The following is a 19,963-nucleotide window of genomic DNA, read 5'->3' as shown; positions in this document are numbered from 1 at the left end:
CATCAAGAGTGAGTATATTAATCATACGTTTGAACTAACTGTCTGCTTTTCTCCTCTTTATCATGTCTTCCTCTCAGCTGTGCGAGCAGACCGCATGCGTGGCGGTCGTAACAAGTTTGGCCCAATGTACAAACGTGACCGTGCCCTGAAGCAGCAAAAGAAGGCGCTGATCCGAGCAAATGGCCTTAAGATTGAGGCCATGAGCCAGGTGATGCAAGCTGTACCCACTGACCTCACTATCTCCTCAGCCATTCAGAACATCCACTCGGCAGCATCCAAAGGCCTTCCACTGAGCCACCACGCTGGTCACCACACCAGTCACCACCACCACCATCATCACCATCACCCCACAGCTTTGCCTCCAACAGACTACGATCGTAGCCCTTTTGTTACTTCTCCTGTCAGTATGGCGATGCCGCCACACGCGGGCAGCCTGCAGGGCTACCAGGCGGCCTACGGACACTTCCAGGGCACACGCACCATCAAGTCTGAGTATCCAGACCCATACACCAGCTCTCCAGAGTCTATCATGGGCTACGCTTATGTTGATGCCTACCAGTCTGGCTCTCCAACCAGCTTCCCCCATCTAATAGTAGAGCTACTAAAATGTGAACCCGATGAACCACAGGTTCAGGCAAAGATCCTGGCCTATCTACAGCAGGAGCAGGCCAGCCGAGGCAAGCACGAGAAACTCAACACATTTGGGCTGATGTGCAAGATGGCCGACCAAACACTCTTCTCTATTGTGGAGTGGGCCCGCAGCAGCATTTTCTTTCGTGAACTTAAGGTAAGTGTGAATGATGTACTGCAGTGATGGTGTTATTTGGGTTATAAGGACATTATCAAAATATAAGCATTTAGTTTTTAATGTTAAACTTCTGTCTGCTTTACACAAATAGGAGCTATGAGTTTAATGGGCAACGATAAACTACACTACATTTTGCTTCACTGCTAAACTTTTTACCACATTTCCAAGCGTGGGATTTAACTCGGCTCATATACATCATTTGTTCTGTTCCTTATGTTCAACAGCACCTTAATATCCTTTTTGTCCTGGTTTTCAACATTATTTTTGAGTGCACAAGGCTGTGGGCTGTGAGCCAGAATTTGCTCATTGCTGGCACTGCTCTCTGTCCTATAGTGCCTAATCAAAATTCACCAGCCAGTTGTTTTTTATCAAATACACAAAATACTTTTTTTCTCCCTTTTCGCTATGGATTTTGAAAACTTTTAATCTGAGCATTAGGCACATTGTAGTATTCTACAAACAATACAGATTAAATTAGGTGCTTTGATTAGTTTTATAGAATAATGAAATTGGTCTGTTTTTATGATGTAATTATTTGTTTTCATTTTGGATTCACTCAATTTGATAGTTAATTTAATTGTTTGAAGGTATTTTCAATAAGTTTATTTGGCAAATGTGTCTTTTAGCAGTAAAAATGTTTGTCTAAGGTATTCATCAAGTTTCAGATGAAAGCACAATACTCAACACTCAGATTAGAGCACACGAATGGTTCAGATTTTTCAGTCTCATATGCAATTATATTGTTAAAAGATTTTTTTGATCTTTTTTCTCATAAAGAAGACTTTCACATCCTTTTAAATTCATGTCTCAGAAACCATCTTTCTACTCCCAGAGTAGAAAGATGGTTTTCTGAGGATCATAACTGTCTTAATATGACTCTGCAGCTCCATATATCCAGATGAATCACAATTTTTGACTTGGTTGCAAATAAATAAATAAATAAAACCAGTTAAATATTCTTGAAAAGGGACACTGAAATCACATTTTCTGCATTACACGATATCTAAAACAACAATCTTAAGTCTCCTAAATATTGTACCTTATGTCATTGTTTACCTGAGTTAATCCCAAATGACCAGTGTTTGCTGTCTTCAATACATCACTCTGGATTCTGTTTTCTTTCATCACAGACCCCCTGAGAGAGACTGTGGCGTGTATTTTACTTACAGCTTTATTTGTTCTGAATGAAGGTTAATATCCTCAAAGCGATTTGAAAGGCATTTGATTAGCCTGCACTCACCTGGTTTTCTTCCTCTCGCCTATTTCTTTTTATTTCTGTTTGTCTCACAGTGCGTCGCCACAGGCTCAGCTGCATATTCATGGGCCTGTTGCCAAATCCCTTCTAAATATTTAGTGTAATTTGGTTCTGAAAAGGGAAAATAACAGCCAAAAAAATGTTACATTAAAAAAATTTGCCAATTACTAAACAGAGAAGAGTCCTTGAATAACACATGTCGACATTTAGCATGCACCATGTCCCCCTCTCTTGACCTTTTTGAGATATGTATTTGCATTTGCCATAGATGCTCACTATACAGAGGGTCTCACACACATACAAAAGGGTTCACTGAAGGGAGTGGCTACATCTAATAATTGTGTGTGGTTTGCTCATTAATTTTGAATGATCAATTCTGCTCCATTGTTAAAGCATCTTTATTTCTCACACCCTCCTCCTAATTCAATTATATCAGCCACTAGTGTTTGTGGCTCCCTGTTTGTCTCCATGAATGAGATGTCATTATGTTTGCCTAATGACTACCCATATTACTCTATCTTAACAGTAATTGACAAGTGCTTGTTACAAAGGTACAAAATGACCCGAGCTCAAAGCTTTTTCCACTGTTACACCAGGGAAAGTGAGGGAGATAATAGAATTTGCTTATGGTGCCCCTTCTGTTGTTAAAGCATCATACAAAGCACAAGGGGTTTTGATAAATAATATGCTAGCTGTGGTTCTGACATTTTTTTTACATGCTTCACTGTCCTGCTTTTCCTATTTGTTTCTTATTGCAAACTCTTACAATAATATGAGCTAAGGTGTGAGAAGATTATTTGCACTACCGAATGAGAAAGGCAAAATCTAGGATTTGTCTAATGAGTACCATTTTTTAAAAAATTATGAAGACTATTTTTACTTATGTTGTCTTTTGTAACTTCTCAAAGACATTTTCTTAGATACATTTAGTTCTTTTTTGTTAAAGTGCTAAAATTTTTCTTGAACCTTTCCACATTTTTCCATGTTACAATCAATACCTTCAATAGATTTGAGGGGTGGTGGAGGATTTTATGTAATAAATTATGAGTCCTTCACAAGACAGTTCACCCTTCTTGCCTGCTGGTGGTGGTCAGAGGGCCTGGTGGTGGTGGTAGTGCATGGCAGGCAGAACTGTCAGACTGCTCCAGAGCAGCTGTGGTCACTATCTAGTAGCTTGTAAATATGTGAATAACTGAATATAGTGTGAAGCACTTTGAGGTAATCTGGACTTGATAAAGCACTATACAAGTACAAGCCATTTACCATTTAGTTCAAAACAAAGTTGTGAAAAATTTTGAAAGGGAAGAAAAACACATATTTCAACAATGTCACAAGACTTTTCTGAAAAGAGTGGTGTTTTTTATGTTTTTTATACTGAGTTAACACTTTGTGCAGCCAATTTTCATGCTGTTTAAAGTTGCTCAGCTAGAGTCTGCCTTTTTTATGCAAAACATTTTGAGTTTGACCAGATTGAATAAAAGCAACTGTGGACATCAGTCTTCAAGTCTTTGTACTTCAGTTTAGGTCTGTACTTTGGCTGGGGCATTCTAACACATGACTATGCTTTGATCTAAACCCTTCCAATGCAACTCTGTATGGTTCTTTTTATGGTAATGTGAAGCTTTAGTTTTCTGACACATTAGATTTTTTTTTGCAAAAGGCTAAAAGATTTTGACACTTCTAGCCAGAGGCTCTGCATGGCATGTGGTAAACCTACTGAGCATATTGCTAATGGGACCCTTCAAGCCACACCCTCATAAACACCAGATGGGGTGCACCACAGCTTCTACTAGTGCTTTCAACAGATTCTGCCACCTGTGCTGTGGATTTCTGCAGCTCCTTCAGAGCAGTCAATGTTTTTTCTTTTTTTTTTTTACTGCTTCCCTTATCAAACTTTATCTTAGCAGGTTATGTAGAAAATAATCTGTTAGTAGGTTAACAGATGTGTCATAGATTGGACATATGCTCCACATCCCAAACTCTGACATTTAGACTTATTTAGAGCTTGAAAACTGTTCAATTTATTATTTATGAAAAAACCCTGCTTAAAACTTCTCTACAACTTTATCCCTCCCCGTATGGTGTGATCCTCTGTCTATTTGTTCAGCAAACAGAGCAAATAGACTGTTAGCTTCAATTGCTAACACGGCATTGTAGCCTTCACAGAAAAGATGTACTCATTTTGAGATTAAGTAACAAATAGAAAGACTTCAGCAAAAGTTACCTGCGCTCAAATTTATTTTTGGGTAGGTATCATTGTAAAGGCACTGGATACAATTTTAAGTCCTTATTTTTAAAATAGCATAAAATCAAAGTATATATTCATTCTATTATTATGCTGCTTTGTCTTGGTGTATTACACAAAACCAGTAATCAATACAATAAACTTTGAGGTTGAATCATGAGAAGATGTAGATAATTTAAGGGGTACGAATACTCTTACAAGATACTAGTTGTTCATAGTTATGCATGCATTTTAAATAATGGTAAGCGACTGAATAGATCATTCATGAAGGAAGATAAAATCACCCACAATGAACCTTTATTGTCTCAGCGAGCTAAACAAGAGTTCAACTCAATGAGGCTGCATTTGTGAATCCATCTGAACTTTGACTTTTTCTGCTAATGTTGTTTGGACTGGTAAATGTGAGGTCAAGCCTCAGAGCAGAAGTACAGGAACCAGAATATAATTAAAAGTTTGTTACAAGAATGACTTGCCACTGTAGGAAGTTATAAATACAGTTTCAACCAGTACACATGCACATTCATATGCACACATAGCCAGATTAGAGCCCTGCCCCTTTCACTATTATTAGCTCCGTATGAACAAAAGAATTTCTTTTGTAACAGGGCCAACCTGGAAGGGTGTGTGCAAGGCATCTGCCAGAAATGTGGGTAAAGATTTGGTTTCCATACATTAGCCATAATCACAGCTCTCATAACTATTTTGTCATTAGAAAAACCTACAACAGACCATTTCCCATTCTTTTCCAACATGGCACGCTGCCTCCGCTTTTTCCCCCCATAACCTCTGGGAGTGAGACATGACGTGAGGAACATTTATTTCTTACCGATCAGATCCAAGAAGTTGTGCTTTATGACTAACCTGCCTTTGTCTTGATTTTTTAAGCATAACGACAGACTTGTGGCAGCACTGTTTCTCTGGTTTTGAAATCACTGGCATAATGAAATAACATTTTCTGCAGGGTTGAGGCCAGGGGCTTTTGTGATTATTTTATGAAATTTTCAGCTGAGAACAGGTGCATCTTTGGTGAGCATATTTAAATTTAGGAATGACTTTCATTTAACTTTTTTTTTTCCATTGAAATATTAGGTAGCTGCTGTTGTGCGTGGAACCTTGACTCTGACTTGAACCCATCATAACTGCAATTTTCATTTCATTTCATTAATCCAAGCAGAAAGAGTGGTTTGGATTATTCTAATAGTTATTCTTTAAGGTATTTTTTTTTTTTTTTTTTTTTTTTGCTAGAGTTATGCTTAATACAGGTTTATGTGGTTCAGGATATTTCTATATATTTTGCTATGAATTTCATATAAAATATGCTCATATATTTATACTTTATCAAATAGGTGACTTAAAATGTGTTGTTTGTGAGAAATTAATTGAATAATAATGCCAATGTTATAATAACCCACCTACTATTCAAGTTAATTTTGTAGTGGGGACATGGACAAAGAACAAAATTGGATGAACTTCATTGTGTGGAATTCTACAATCTACAATAATTATAGATTTTTCAATGGAAACCCGGTTAATTGGACTGACATGCTACTTTGGATTAGAGGAGTTTTGGTGCTTTTCTTAAGAGTTATGGGGTTATGGCCTTGATTTACAAGAACTTTGGGTTTCAGCAATTTTGCAATTCTTTAGGAGTTTGTTCCAGACAAAAAGTATAGAAAAACAAATTCCACATCCCCATGTTTGGTTCTGATTCTGGGGGTTCAGAATAGATTAGAAGGTGAGTGGTCTGGAAGTTTGGTGTAATGATAACAGGTCGTTCATATATTGTGGCACTAAGCCACTTAGTGATTCATGAGCCAACAAAAGCATTAAGATTTTATTTTGTGAACTATAGGGAGCCAGTACTTTTTGTCAGTTTCAGTTTCTTTGTCATTTATTTTACATAGGTTGTTATACCTCTAGGTGCACTGACTGAACAAATTAAAGTTGAGTTATTTTTACATGTTTAATCAAACTTGTTAATCTATTGGGTATTTAAGTGCATTTTGTGTCCGTGTTAGGGCTGATTTAGTATCAATTCACTGCTGGCTTTCTGTATCGGATTGGAATTGATCAATACTAAAGCTCAAATATCTGTATCTCTACTGGAAGTGAAAAAACTGGATCTGTGAATCAGTAGTTGTTAAACAAAATTTGTTTGATTGACTTTTAGAATGTTATTAATAAAAATACATAAAATGTTATATAAAACTCATAAATGCAGCCAACTGCCTACTAACATTGTTCCTGCTTGAATTTATATTTGCACTTTGTGCTTCTGTGTGTGCATGTGTGTGTGATGGTGATTCATACTGGTGTATGGTCCCATGCTCCTTTCTTACCCATTGTTTCAAGGTAAGGATAGCTTTCTAGATTCCCACCACAAACACAATGGGAAGGAGAATTCAGTGGAGCGTTTAGGAATATAAGTGATTCATTTATGTTTATATCTTACCTTCCTAATTCTATTCCTTTTTCACCCCACCCCCTGTTTCCTCTCTTCACCCTTTAATAAAAAGAGACGTGTGATTGCTTTTAGGACAACAAAGGCTTTTGTGTACTCTGTCAACACAGATTATGCAGTGGGTAATATGGAAAAAATGATAGCTGAAAAGACTTTGAAGTTTCACGTTCTGAAACTGCTGTACTCTTAGAAGAAGGTTTCTATGGATAATCGAAAATAATTTACACTTCAATAATCACCACAACCTTATTATTAATTTGAGAAAAAAAAGACTGTTCTCTAATTTATGACATTTCTTTTAAATGCACAAATGTATATAGTCTTCACTTTGCTCTTTCTAACAACAGATATTTTTATTTAAAGCCTCTCTTGGCAAAGTATTTTTCTTCATCCACACAAACATTTTTATCTATTTAAAAATCCATCATATTTTGTGGAGCATCTAATTCTCAACTATTTATAATCCTCTCAGAAAAGAAACTTTGATTTGCAGTTTTATCACAAAAAAGGACTGAATATACCTTCAGAAATGTTGGCGTAAGACTTAATCAAAGTTTGGAAAATATTTCAGAGCATTCTTTGACAAAAATCTTAATATATATATATATATATATATATATATATATATATATATATATATATATATATATATATATATATATAATTCTTGTGGTCTCAAAATTGCCTCTTCTCTCTATGTTACACCATATCTGAATTTATTGAACCTGGTGTTTTGTCTAAATCTTAAGCATAATTAACACAAAACACAATTAAACTTCTCAGTCTTACAAGATAAAGCTGAAGGTATCAGTGATATTTATAAAAACACATGGCTGAGATTTAAAGGTTCAGACAGTTTTTCTTTTTTTGGCTTTTTGGTGATTTTTTTTTTTCTTGTGATCTACTCTGCATGTAACAGTTATGGCAAAAGCAGAACTGAGGGCCATTATGTTGAAGAGGAACTGTATTAGAAGTCTTGTTCCCTGGGAAAGCTCCCAGCTGAGATGGGACAGCCATATTGGATAAACAGATGGTAGGGGAGAGGAAAGAACAAGCGCAGAGAACAAAGGTGAAATGAAGAAAGGAGATGAGTGGAGAGATGAGCAGAGGAGGAATGTGAATGGAGTGAGGAAGAGCAAAGAATAGGAGAAAAAAAGATTAGCAATGAGATAAGCTAAGGAACCTTGTTGTTATAGGTCATGTCCTGGTAACTTATTATAATAAAATCAAGGACAAAACATTTGCTTGATCAATATGTCTTTAATCACACTTGTTTGATAAAAGTATTACGAGCAATCGGCATGACCTTGACACAGTACTTGAAGCCAGATTGGGAACCAGATTAAAGCATTTATAAATGACCAATACAAAAATCCCAGACTATTCTCGTCTCTTGTTATCTTTTTTGATCTATTTGTGATTTTATTTCAGCAATAGTATTACTTAGCAAGGCATGTTGCCTTGTTTTACATAAAAAATATTCTGACAGGCTGTTTGGAGTCAGCTCTAGTTAAAACTCTAGAATATAGAAAATGTTTATTTTTATTGCTGAGTTCTAAATAACTGTATTTAAATAATACAAAATTATTTGAAATGATAATATTTTTGGCTGCTTAAAGTTTAAGAAAACATCCAAGTTTCTTGTATTCGATGAGTGTAAATTGTACAGTTACAGGCAGATGTTATTCAGTTATATTACATTTTTAGTTTAGCTTTGGAGTTGGTCTGCACAAAATATCATTGTCACATTATTTCTATATGCAATATTCAATTCACAATAGAATGTTTGAAGTATAGTAATTGTTGGCTTGCATATTCCAAGTGCTACAAACGTTCATTTTGCATGCATTTTGCAGCTAAGTAGAGAATTATTTTTTCCTTTTCTTACCATCTGTTTTTCCAATTTTGATTGCACTAATCAGCAGCAGATATTCACATGGGACACAAAAAGACATAGCCCACAATGCTAGAGGTCACATGGTTTATGAAATGCAGATGATAATGAGAAGAAGAAGAAAAAAAAGCATATGGCAATACTGATATTGACTTTGGCCTATTTTTACTGTTATTACTGTGATTGCAAGATTTTCTAACAATAAGCAGCCACTCAGTGTTTTTAAATACTTGTACTCGGGATATCCAACAAAGTAAATCAAAATGCATTGTCTTTCAAAATGTAGAAACTACAGTGTTTTTCAAAACAGTTTTTTTATTAATAAAAAAAGAAAAAAATGTGGGCCCCTAAAACCACAGATTTAACCGTTTCTGAAGTTAGCCCAGTATGTTATTTAGGATGGCAAAATTATTTATGTGCAACAATTTTCTACAGATATTCACTCATCCAAGTGTCCTCGACTCATTCATTCACACTAAATGAGACTTTTTTTATTTTAGAGTTTGAAGCGGGTGGAGGTTTCTGATGTTGGTATCTCGGGCTTGAATATTCTCTGCTTATAGATTTACCTGAGTGAATAATGTAAGGTTTTCCAATGTTCTCCACTCTACTCTGCTGCATAATTTCACCCCGTGATCACCTCCATCTATGCCCATGAATATTACATGAATTTACTTTGGTGAAATTATACTTACACCACCTACCCGACCCGTTCAGAGTGGACAGTTGTTTTCTGCACATACACACAAACCACCACTCACTGATTTTTTTTTAAATTTTTTTTTATGTCCATTTCAGAAGCAGTTTATTATTCAAGGTGCCTGATCATATTTGAGTGTGTGTTGGTGTGTGTTGTAAACTGCCTCTGCTTTGTGGTGACCGGTAATTGCACCTTTGCCCCCCACACCCTTTCAAGCCTCGTAACTGAGAGGAAATTAATAAGCCATTTCAGACAGGTTCTGTGATCCTTATGAAATGCCACATCTAGACAACTGACTACGCAGACACAATCAGAACCTCATGCAGCAGTGTCTATCTTGTTGCAGAGGTCATTGGCCACTCCTGCAAAAACCTCTCACCGGACACTCTAATCCTGACAAACTGCAAGTGTGAAGGGGCTGGCATCTGCTCGCGTGTGGTGAAGATTTGTAACTGTGTCCCTGGTCCATTGCATTTGAATTATTCTGCAGGTTGTGTTGCAGCCCCCTGCACACACTCGGACCATAGCGTGCTTTACCTTGGTTGTTCAAAAGATGATGCATGAAGAGTGACAGGAAGGGAGAAGGGAGAGGAAAGCATAGGATTATATTGGAATGAATAAAATAAAGAAAGGCTATTTGAAGTTTAGTAAAGATAGAAGGGAGCAGGAAAAGAAAGAAGATAAACTGAGCAAAAACAAGAAAAAGACAGAGTAAGGAAAAAATTGCTCACATGAAAGAACAAGAAAAGATTCAGGAAGAAGAGAGCTGACAAATAAAGAGCCAAATGGATTTGGACTGATGAACAAAGAAATAAGTAAGGTGTGTTAAATGAAAAGATGAAGAAGGGACCCTTGGAGGCAGTGGCCAAGGGCAAAACAGAGGAAATGGTAGAAGACACAATATGGTGAAGGACAGGAGACGTGGTTAAAAAAAACAAAAAGGACCGGTAGATTGGTGGGGGTGTTGGGGGGAACAGGTGTAAGGTTAATGGGCCTGGAGAGGATCCACCAAACGATCTGGGGCTTGATATATGGCCTGTGAGCCCGGTGCGGGGCGTAAGCTTTCAAAGATATATTATTTCATTTGAGGAGCTGCGCCATTCTGGCTGACAATCCCCTACAACACCCCAGCACCCTCCTCCCCCAAACTTCTCCCAGCACCCCCCACAGCCTGCATTTGTCCGGTGATAGATGACACCCTCCCCACACCACCTCACCCGAGCTCATGAACACAGATGCAGAAATCTACCGATTTGTTTTTAACAGTGTAGACTTGTTTCATAAAGATCAATAGTTTAAACTTTCAGACTGTATTTTTTTCCCCTTTTTAGATATCTTTCTTATCAATCATTTCTTGCTGTTAATCTACCAGTCTGCAGTCTTGCTGCTGGTTGTGTGTATATCTTTTTTTAAGTTGCTATTTTAGGAGTAACAATATCTGTTTGATCAGCAGCATTGGGTCAAAGCTGGAGTTGAGCAGATACTTAAGAGGAAGGAGGTGATGGAGGTTCACTAAGTCATTTTTTCATTCATGAATAATGAAGCAACATGTAGGATAGCAGTGCCTCTCTTTTTTCAGAAATACTATGAAACAACTCCCATGATTATTTTTTTTTTCAACAATACCAAAAAATGGGAAGCTCAGATGTTTGGATACATTTTAAGAGAAGACTTGAGGCTAAACAATATAACTCATTCACAACTGAGGCAACTACCTTATGTTATATATAAATATATATTCTTTTCTTAGAGTGCTTTTAACAAATCCTATAGGAGACATGTGAACATACATTACAAAACATAGATTTCTTTTTTTTTTTTCAGAAATAACTTCTAGCTCTTCTGTGGCCAATATGACAAGATTATAAATGTGTATCATATCAACCTCCTGTGGTTTAACTTTATTCTTATACATTTATTGCCAGATTCTGGCTGTTTGACTGATATCACAGAAATCTAATGCTCCAATCCTCACATTTCCCTTGACAGTTTTAGACTTAGCCCCACAGATAAAACCAGTTCACATTGGAATGGTCTTGCAGGTTCAACCCCAGGGGATGGTGAGGGGCCGGAAGGAAGAACAGGAAACTTGTTAAAAGAAAAGATTTAAGGTCGCCTGTCCCGGAGGATCGGCAGCTTTAAGGAGACAACAGGGGTTGGGAGGTTTTAGGATGCGCAAAGTCTGCATATCCACTTGTTGCTTTGATGAGGGATGAAAGGCTGTCATGAAGTGCAGGTTTACAGAGCTCTGAGCAATGATAGACTTGACTGTACTCAAGAATATTTTATCTCCCATGACCTTTGTCTTACTCTCTCAAGACATATTTTGCCTGCTGTTTTTTTTTTTTTAAACTAAAATCTCCACTCCATTCTGACTGACCACTGACTAGGCTTAGAGATCTTAATGGACACTTATTGTTGGATTACACTTTTCCTATATCCTAAGGAAAGGGGAAAAGATTTGCTCTTCATTTGCTGTGTGTTTGTGTGTCTTTGTCATCTCCTCATTCAACCACCATCTGATAAACAGTTGTTTAGAAAAAAAAATATCAAAGATTGCCTCCACATCCTCTCTAGTTTTCCATTTTGATGCAAGTTAACACAGCCTGATTCACATTTCAAGCACTTTGGGCATTCGGTGGGAGCAAGAGCGAGTTGTGTTTAAAGTCTTGTTTGAGCATGATCAGGGTAAAAGCCTTTTTTATTGGCAGGTCATGTCGCTTGTTAAGATGGTGACGCGGGTGAGTTAGGCATTGCCGTAAGCCTCTGTGGTCCCAAAGTAACACAGTTGTTCCATCACAAGTTGGCAACAGTCAGTAAAATCAGCAGAGTAAGAAAGACGGTGAGACTGAAAGCAGAGGAAGTGGTAGTGAAAGATAAAGAAATTGGGCAAACAAAGTAAATATGGGGAGTTGATTCATTTTGCCGGGCCCGGTAACAAATCAACTGAAAAGCAAGCAAACAATTTAGACACTTCTCCAAAGCACAAAGTTGTTTCATACCTCTTTTCTTCCTCTCTACTGTAATTACAGAGGTGTAAGTCAAATTTACATTTTATTCCAGAATATTGCTGTAATTGCTGAAGGAAAGTGACTGTATTCCACCGTACATTACAGGTAAATAAAGAATGCAGAGATAAAAGTTTATAAAACTACTTTTAGATGCTAGCATATGATGCACAGGAACAAAATGTTGTTGGTAAATTGTTAAGAATACAGACAAAAGCATTGGTATTTATGTGATCCCTAGCTACAGCAATTCCAGGGGGGTAGAGAGGCTGCTGCTGCTTTACGCTGACCTTCAACCTCTAAACTAAATCTAACACACACAACTATGCAAACATCTTGGATGATTTATTGTCCTCTTACTTTAATGTCTGAAGTAGATAAGAACTGGGGCTAAGAATGAAGAAAAAAAAAAAGTTTAGTAAATTTGTAGATTAACCATTCCATTACTGACTAATCACTTTAGAGCAACATATTGTTCACCAAATTAACAGTCACAGTGCTTCAGTAAGCTTTTCAAAATCTAAAGTAAGACAAAGCAAAAAATACAGTGTCCTCGGGTTCTCATGTTTCCAAATTGCGTGGCCTCAATTATCTGCATTTAATCCAGCCTGCCTAGATGTTTGTGCCTGTGTCTGCCGCTTTCATCACAGGGCTGTCGACAGTTGTCCCTCGATGTCTATTTTTGATGCTTATTTACAGCTTTCTATTCTGGACTGGGAGTTGGGAAGCTTTGAGGTGGGGGTTTTACTGGTCCGGAGACAATAGATAAGACATCAGTGGATCAGAGTCTACATCTCCCTGGTTGTTTTTACCCTTTAAGAGTTGAAGTGTATTTATACTCATCTGGTAAGACGGCTGATTGAATTTGCACACAGATGACTGATGAAGGCAGCTCATAAGCGTAACATTAGACATTGTGGTTGTGTTGTGACGACGGGTGAGAAATTTCAATGGAGTGACAAGTCATATCTAGCCAAGAAAATTGCTTCATCTCTGTTGTCAAAGTAGGGCAAAGACACCTGTTCTCTATTCTTACTTTCTGCTTTTTGAGGTTTTAATCTCCCTTTTCCCCTTTTTTACTGAGGCTTTTTACTTCTCTGACACCATTTCTTTTTTTTATCACCTCTCAGTCAGCCCAAATTTCTCTGTGTTTCACCAAGTACCATGACTGCAAATCTGGCATGGGCCATCGATAAACGATACCATACTAGTGAAATAAAAGCATAGCAATAATAACATCCATTATGGGCATATGTTCCTTTAGGATAGCACCCTTTCAGAGAGGGATAAAAATGGCTTTATTTAAGCGAGCTGAAACAATTACAAGCAATAAACCAAATATGCTGAAAGGCGACTTGTTGAGAAAGGTGCTGACAGCACCATTAACTTGTGTGAAACAAACCAGTCCTAGACAAAAAAAAAAAAAAAAAAGTCAGGGAAGGATTTCAGGTGGCAAACCACAGTCTCGCTTTCCCAAAGGCCAGAGCTTTATTCACCACATGTTGCACTGCACTTCCCATCAGCAGCAGCAGCTGCACCACCAGGCCTGCAGCAATGGTGCTGTAGAGAGACAGCTATTTCCTAATCTACATGCATTCATGGCAGTTTCTCTGAGACAAGGCCTGGATATGCACTTGAGGGACAAGCAAAGACCCATCTGTTGTGCAGTGTTGTGGTTTTGATGCCTCATCTCCCCTGTAGTGGGATGACTTACATGTCACAAGAGTTGCAGAAATGCTCAATGAGGTTAATTTAGATATTTAACAGTGGATGAGATTTCAGGGATTTCTGGAATTCTGCCATACTTTGATGGCTTGATTCATAGCAGTTCATTTAAAAATCCAGCACCCAAACTCTACGTCTATGCAACCCCACTTAGGCCTGAGCACACAAACTTTTTAACACACCTTGAGAAAAATACTTTTAAAAATGCCAGCGTGTCAAATGCTAATGGGAATGAGTGTCTTCTACCCTCTCAGACAGAAAGCATCCCAGCGTCAGTCTCTGCATTTTAAAAGAGCTTCAGTCTTCTGCACTTTGTTAAGGTTTATTGCATATGTCTGTCTTTGTTTATAGGGATGCATGTTACAAAGAGTTCTATTCTGAATTATACAAAAGGGCAAACCCTTTATTCTGATGGCTTGTTTGTCTCACTTTCTTGTCTTCACTTTTAAGTTAACATGTAGACAGTCAGACAAGAACTGAGTCGGACTCTGTGTCTGCCAATGAAGCTACATTCACTTACAAATATGTGTAGAAAATAATCATTATAATTTTTATTGTCCACAAATGTAGAAATATCCTTTTGCTCATCTATGCAAGCAGATAAGAATTCCCAACCTTACTCTGATATGACACTAAAAATTATGCAAATTCCACTTTGTAAGCATACAGATGCATTCTATTGTTTTCCTCATATTAATGAATGTATCAAATTAAGCATTAGCTCCAATTATTCTACAGTGCATACATCCAGCAATCTCATGATTAAGCATTGAGATCACCTGTAGCATTAACCTTTGGACGTGTTTGTTTTGATTCAGAGAATCTACAAGGGAGATAAAGGATTCTGATGGATCATTAGGAGTTCAATCATCAGGACATCTATTTTAGAGTTTCTTAGACTGGCACTGGTGCTCCCTTTGGATTTGAATGGCATGCTTTTTGTCTGTTTTTGTGATGGAGGAGGATAATCTGGAGAAATGAGAAAGGAACAGACAAGCATCTGAGGAAAGAAATGTGTGTAGAGATGGGATTTTGCCCTGGATTTGTACTTGGATGTCTGTATAACTTTGCCGGGATTGACGTGATTGCATCTAAGTGTGTGTGAATGCAAAAGAGGAAGGGTTACTTTTGGGAAATGCCATTCCCTTGGCTGCATGTGTATTAGCGGTCTAATGTTCATGTGAATAATTGATTAGGGCCTCTCTGTGTTTTTGATAATTAGTTGATAGCTCTCTAGCTCTAAGCCCTAAGATTGTACGTTTGTGTGTGTGTGTGTGTGTGTGTGTGTGTGTGTGTGTGTGTGTGGGTGTGGGGTGTGGGTGGGTGTGTGTGTGTGTCTAAGGTATGATGGAAACAATACTGTTCAAAAAACTGTTGTTGCCTCTAAGCCATGTACTCATGGATTAACTTTCTGAAGTAATAAAGCAGCAGTAGGCTACATATACATACCTTTCTCATAACCTACTTTTGACTTTACAGAGTATCAGAGTGAACTGCATATTGTCAAAGTTAGCAACACTGTTGCTGAAATAAAAAAAAAACTAACAGTAAATCATAAAACAAAGTAAACAAATGCTGCTACTCTAAAACATGTACAGAAAAATGATGCAAATTTGGAGGACAAGCAATTTCAAGGGGTTGTTCAAAGTGTTTTGAGTGACTTTGTATTAAAATATATTTGCTGCAGCAGATAACTTTGCTGCTGATAAAAACATTACCATGTTATCTTTTAAATTTTTGAAATCAGGTATGTTTTAGTCTGTGAATTTTCTTTAGCTTTATCCTTTAATAATCAACCAACTAATCAAAACAAACTTATATTAAATAAAGGTAGCAAGAGACTACTTTCTACATGTAAAAAATTAAGTTTTTTGACTATATTAACCAAACAAAATTAGGTCCGAACATAATGAAAAATTTAGTGAATTACACAGACAATGGTCTCGCACTAACCAAGAAAAACATAAGAACAATAAAAACTGATTTGAGTGGTGCAGTAAATCTAAAGAGGTGAACAAATATTTAGATGCAAAAGAAGCTAAAATTCTCGGCAATGAAGTCAATGTATATAATCTCAGAGATCCTCAAAGCCCTCAAATGGAGATATGAGGACTGTTGTCCTCTACCACCTCTACCATCAATATGTGTCTCATCAAAGAATTGAGCTGATCATTCATATTCACTTTAAACTGATTTGTAGTGATATTTTTAAAAAATAATTTTAAGCATTTATGGACCATATTAATAAAGATGCACAGGATATGCTCACTATGTGTCATCTTCCCTCTCTTATTTCTCAAGCACAGCATTTGTAACACACTACAATAAGCATTGCATCCTTAAAAAATAACTCATTGAAATTCTAGTCTGGCTTTTCATCGGTCTATTCTCTTGCACTATTGATTTTTCTATCTTTCATATGCTTATGTACCTGGAAAAAACAGAATGTGAAAGTTTGGGTATGCTTGATTCATCGTCAAATCCCCGTTCTGATATCAGACTCAGATGAGGGCTTGTTGCTATCATCAGCGGCCTTGAGAAAACAAGACGTTCTTCCCCTCTGCAATACTCAAGCCCTCTGAGGTGTTTTTTTTTTCCACATGAATGTAATGCCACACTTCTCCTAGACTATTATAGGTCTACTTTGTGTGACTTCTAATTACTCTTTTGCTATAAGTTTCCCATTTACATTCTTATGAAGCACAGATATTTCTCCTGTTTGCTGTCAGGGACTACACTTCCTGCCTTCAATGGCCTTTTTTGTTAGTGAGGGTTGAGAGAAGAGCTCGAGGAACAAGCCGAGGAACTCAAGTCAAATGTCCAGTTATCTGTTCAACTCAACAAAGCTAGCAGGAAAAAAACAAAGCAACATTTTAAGGCAGGTAGAAGAGGAAGGCAATTGCAATCCCTGGCTAGATTTTTGTTTTTCCTCTCACCAAGTCTGGGAAAAAACAAAGAACACCAGCATGGGTAGATAGGTTATCTGATGCTGGAGAGAGGAAGAGAGCATGACAAATCGAATATGGCGTGTTTTCAGGGTCAAAGGTCATCTTGTAGAGTCTCTTAATGTGGTCACCGTGGGATCTGATCAATCCCAGTGCCTGGGCAGTATCGATCAGATCTGGGCGCGTGCACACACGTTGAAATGCAGAGACATTTTTTGTGACGCGTGCTCTTACAATGAACCACTCATTCACTGCTATGAAACTGTTTGTGCTCCCACTGTAAAATAAAGTGAGTTTATGCTTCATAGTGCTGAACAAACACACTTTTTCAAAATCTGATGCTGAATGCAATGGTGTTACCCCAACATAACCATCTATAAAAAAGAAAGCTTTTTTTGAAAAAACTATTTTAGCTTCCCGTAGTCTTTTTAGTACTGCAGATTTAGATGATCTCTGTCTATTTCTGTGAACATATAGACTTACATGAAATTAAAGTATCAATTGCAATTCTAACTAAAAGACCATTGGGAACATGGTTTCCACTTGCATATTCATATTTTGGGAGATGTTCACATTTTGATGTATTACAAATTGATCATTATTCAATTAAGTTGAACTTATCAATAGGTGCATGTGTTTCGATTTTGAGTAGTCACATATGAGTCACAGATATGAGTATCTGTGTTCTATAACATTTATGATATTCCAGACAAATTTAAGAGACTTGTATAATTTGTACATCTAGCCCTTACCAGAATCTACCATATAACAAAAGATGTGAGGAAAATAGTCTAAGAAAGTGATTTAAAAATACAAAAAACTAAAGTTTTTGCATTTTTGTTATTGATGCAAAAATATATCTTTTTCTTTTTTAAGCGATATAACATTGTTTTAGTTTTGGTATTGTAATACCTCAATAGATATATAAATAAATCTCAATTTTATGTGAAAAAAGTAAAAGACCTAGTTTGATCTTTTTATGATATGTCATACATTATGAGGTTATAATTAAATTATCACAAAGAAGTGCAAAATGGTATTGCTTTCAGCTCTACTTTCAAAAAAGTCTCAGTTGCACATGATTTTCATTCCTTCTAACTTCCCCAAATCACTCTGTTACGTATTTGTTTGTTTCATTTAGTGCCATAATTCTTCTGCACCCCCCTGCATATTATGCTCAATATGTAGGGCACCAAGTGGCTGGGGGGGCACCAAAAAATTAGGCTTGTAAAAAATGTATTACAATTAATTATTATACTCTGCTTTGTTACATTTAATTCGTTCTACTTCATTTGTTTCCTCCCTTTAGTCTTTCTTGAAATTTGACAAAACATTTATGCCTAGCATTCACAAATGGCCAGCAGTATCTCTGAGGATACTGTATAAAAATATATGACTTTGAGTAAAAGATGGTTTAGCATTTCTTTTCTAAAAACTGGTGCTGTTTGATTTCCATCAAAGTTAAGTTGCCATAGGCTTTAGACTTGTAGAATTTAGAAATTTCTGATAAGATCCCAACCTAGAAACATCGCAGACGCCACATGTACTACTGCAGCAGTGATCTGATATAAAGATTACATGACTTACACTCTTTTCATGCCACACAGACTTTGTCCTGTTGATTCACTCACCTTGCCATGTCAAATGCTTGAAGTAGCTCCTTCACGACCAAATAAAGGTGATCAAAAAAAACAAACAAAAAAACATTGCAAATGTACCATTCTTATAGCTTTCCTTCAAACACATCAGAAGATACAAATTTATTTCATAAATGTCACAGGAGGTGTCTTAAAATTATTTATTTCATGTTCAAACCTGCAAATATGTAGCTAGATAGATTGAAAACAACTTTTCCACAATTTAACACACCAGATTTCAATTTGCAACTGTTTCACTACATCTGCAACTTTTATAATATGTTCTGTGGTCACACATGGCATCTCAATGGCTGCTAAGAGAGCTAATAACATAGGATTTCCATGTGTCCAGTTAGCGATAAACCCACAGGCATTCTGCATTACCTGATCTGCTGGATTAGACATACATGCAGCCAATGAACAGCTGCTGATAAGAATTCATGCAATGAAAGGCGCACAGCCAAAGCTAAACCATAACGAGGAGTATAGCTCTAAATAAACTAAAATGTAATTTGTACATGTAAAAAACTGTTTAAACATAATCTAAACAGCAGTCATGATAGGCTTAGTTGAAATCTTTAAAACATGTAAAGTTCAATTGAGCCTTAAGGCAACGTGTTGATTCGCAGACTAGGTGATCTGAAGAGTTCAGCTTCAATTTCTTCTAAAGGATCTGACAAAACAGAAGACAACTACATCTATTAGTGATAAAGAAATGTTTGCCTTGCTTTATTCCTCCTCTTTATCATTGACCTGACAAATTCTGCCTTTCTGAACCTTGTCTGGGTATAATCAGCAGTAGTATGATTCCTCTCTTCAGTGCACAGCCCCCACCTGCTCAACCAGCAGTACCACCTGTCACCTGCTGATTTTCCCAGCATTCTTATCTCTGCTGCCAGCTACAAAGTTGAGGCCCAAGCGTACTTTGTGCCACGAGATGTGAGAGCTGCTTTGGCTGTCACGGGAGAGAGTTATGTGCTTTACTCTCATCAAACTTTGTACTGCAAATAGAGAAGCAACATGGACACCTCTCCTCCAGTCCTCAGTTACTGTCTCCCATGTACTCACTGGCCAGTTTATTAGGTATATTTCAATTGCAAGTTAACACAATTACCAATTAAACCAATTGTCTGGTAAAATGTAATAAATTTTGCTCTTTGGTTTAGACCATAAAATATGCCACTCCTGTCAGTTAAGAGCATAAACTGAATCTACAATTAGCTTAACTTTATGAACATTAGACCATAACAAATTGTATCATCAAATGAGTCTTGGTTCCAATTCC

At 37.0% G+C, this 19,963-nt stretch overlaps 1 protein-coding gene across 1 annotated transcript in view; it reads left to right on the top strand.

The window, feature by feature from the left end:
* The window catches only part of nr5a2 (nuclear receptor subfamily 5, group A, member 2), a 68,721-nt gene that overhangs the window by 13,756 nt on the left and 35,002 nt on the right, over positions 1-19,963 (top strand). Inside the window, exon 4 of the mRNA XM_055048102.1 lies at positions 78-787. Within this exon, the coding sequence (XP_054904077.1) occupies positions 78-787 (710 nt within the window). The remainder of the gene's footprint in view (positions 1-77; positions 788-19,963) is intronic.

The sequence above is a fragment of the Poeciliopsis prolifica genome, unplaced genomic scaffold (genome assembly GCF_027474105.1).
Source record: "Poeciliopsis prolifica strain line A6 unplaced genomic scaffold, Auburn_PproV2 SCAFFOLD002, whole genome shotgun sequence".
Classification (NCBI taxonomy): Eukaryota; Metazoa; Chordata; class Actinopteri; order Cyprinodontiformes; family Poeciliidae; genus Poeciliopsis; species Poeciliopsis prolifica.
Note: the sequence above shows the minus strand (reverse complement) of the source record. Positions and strands in the feature narration are given on the sequence as shown.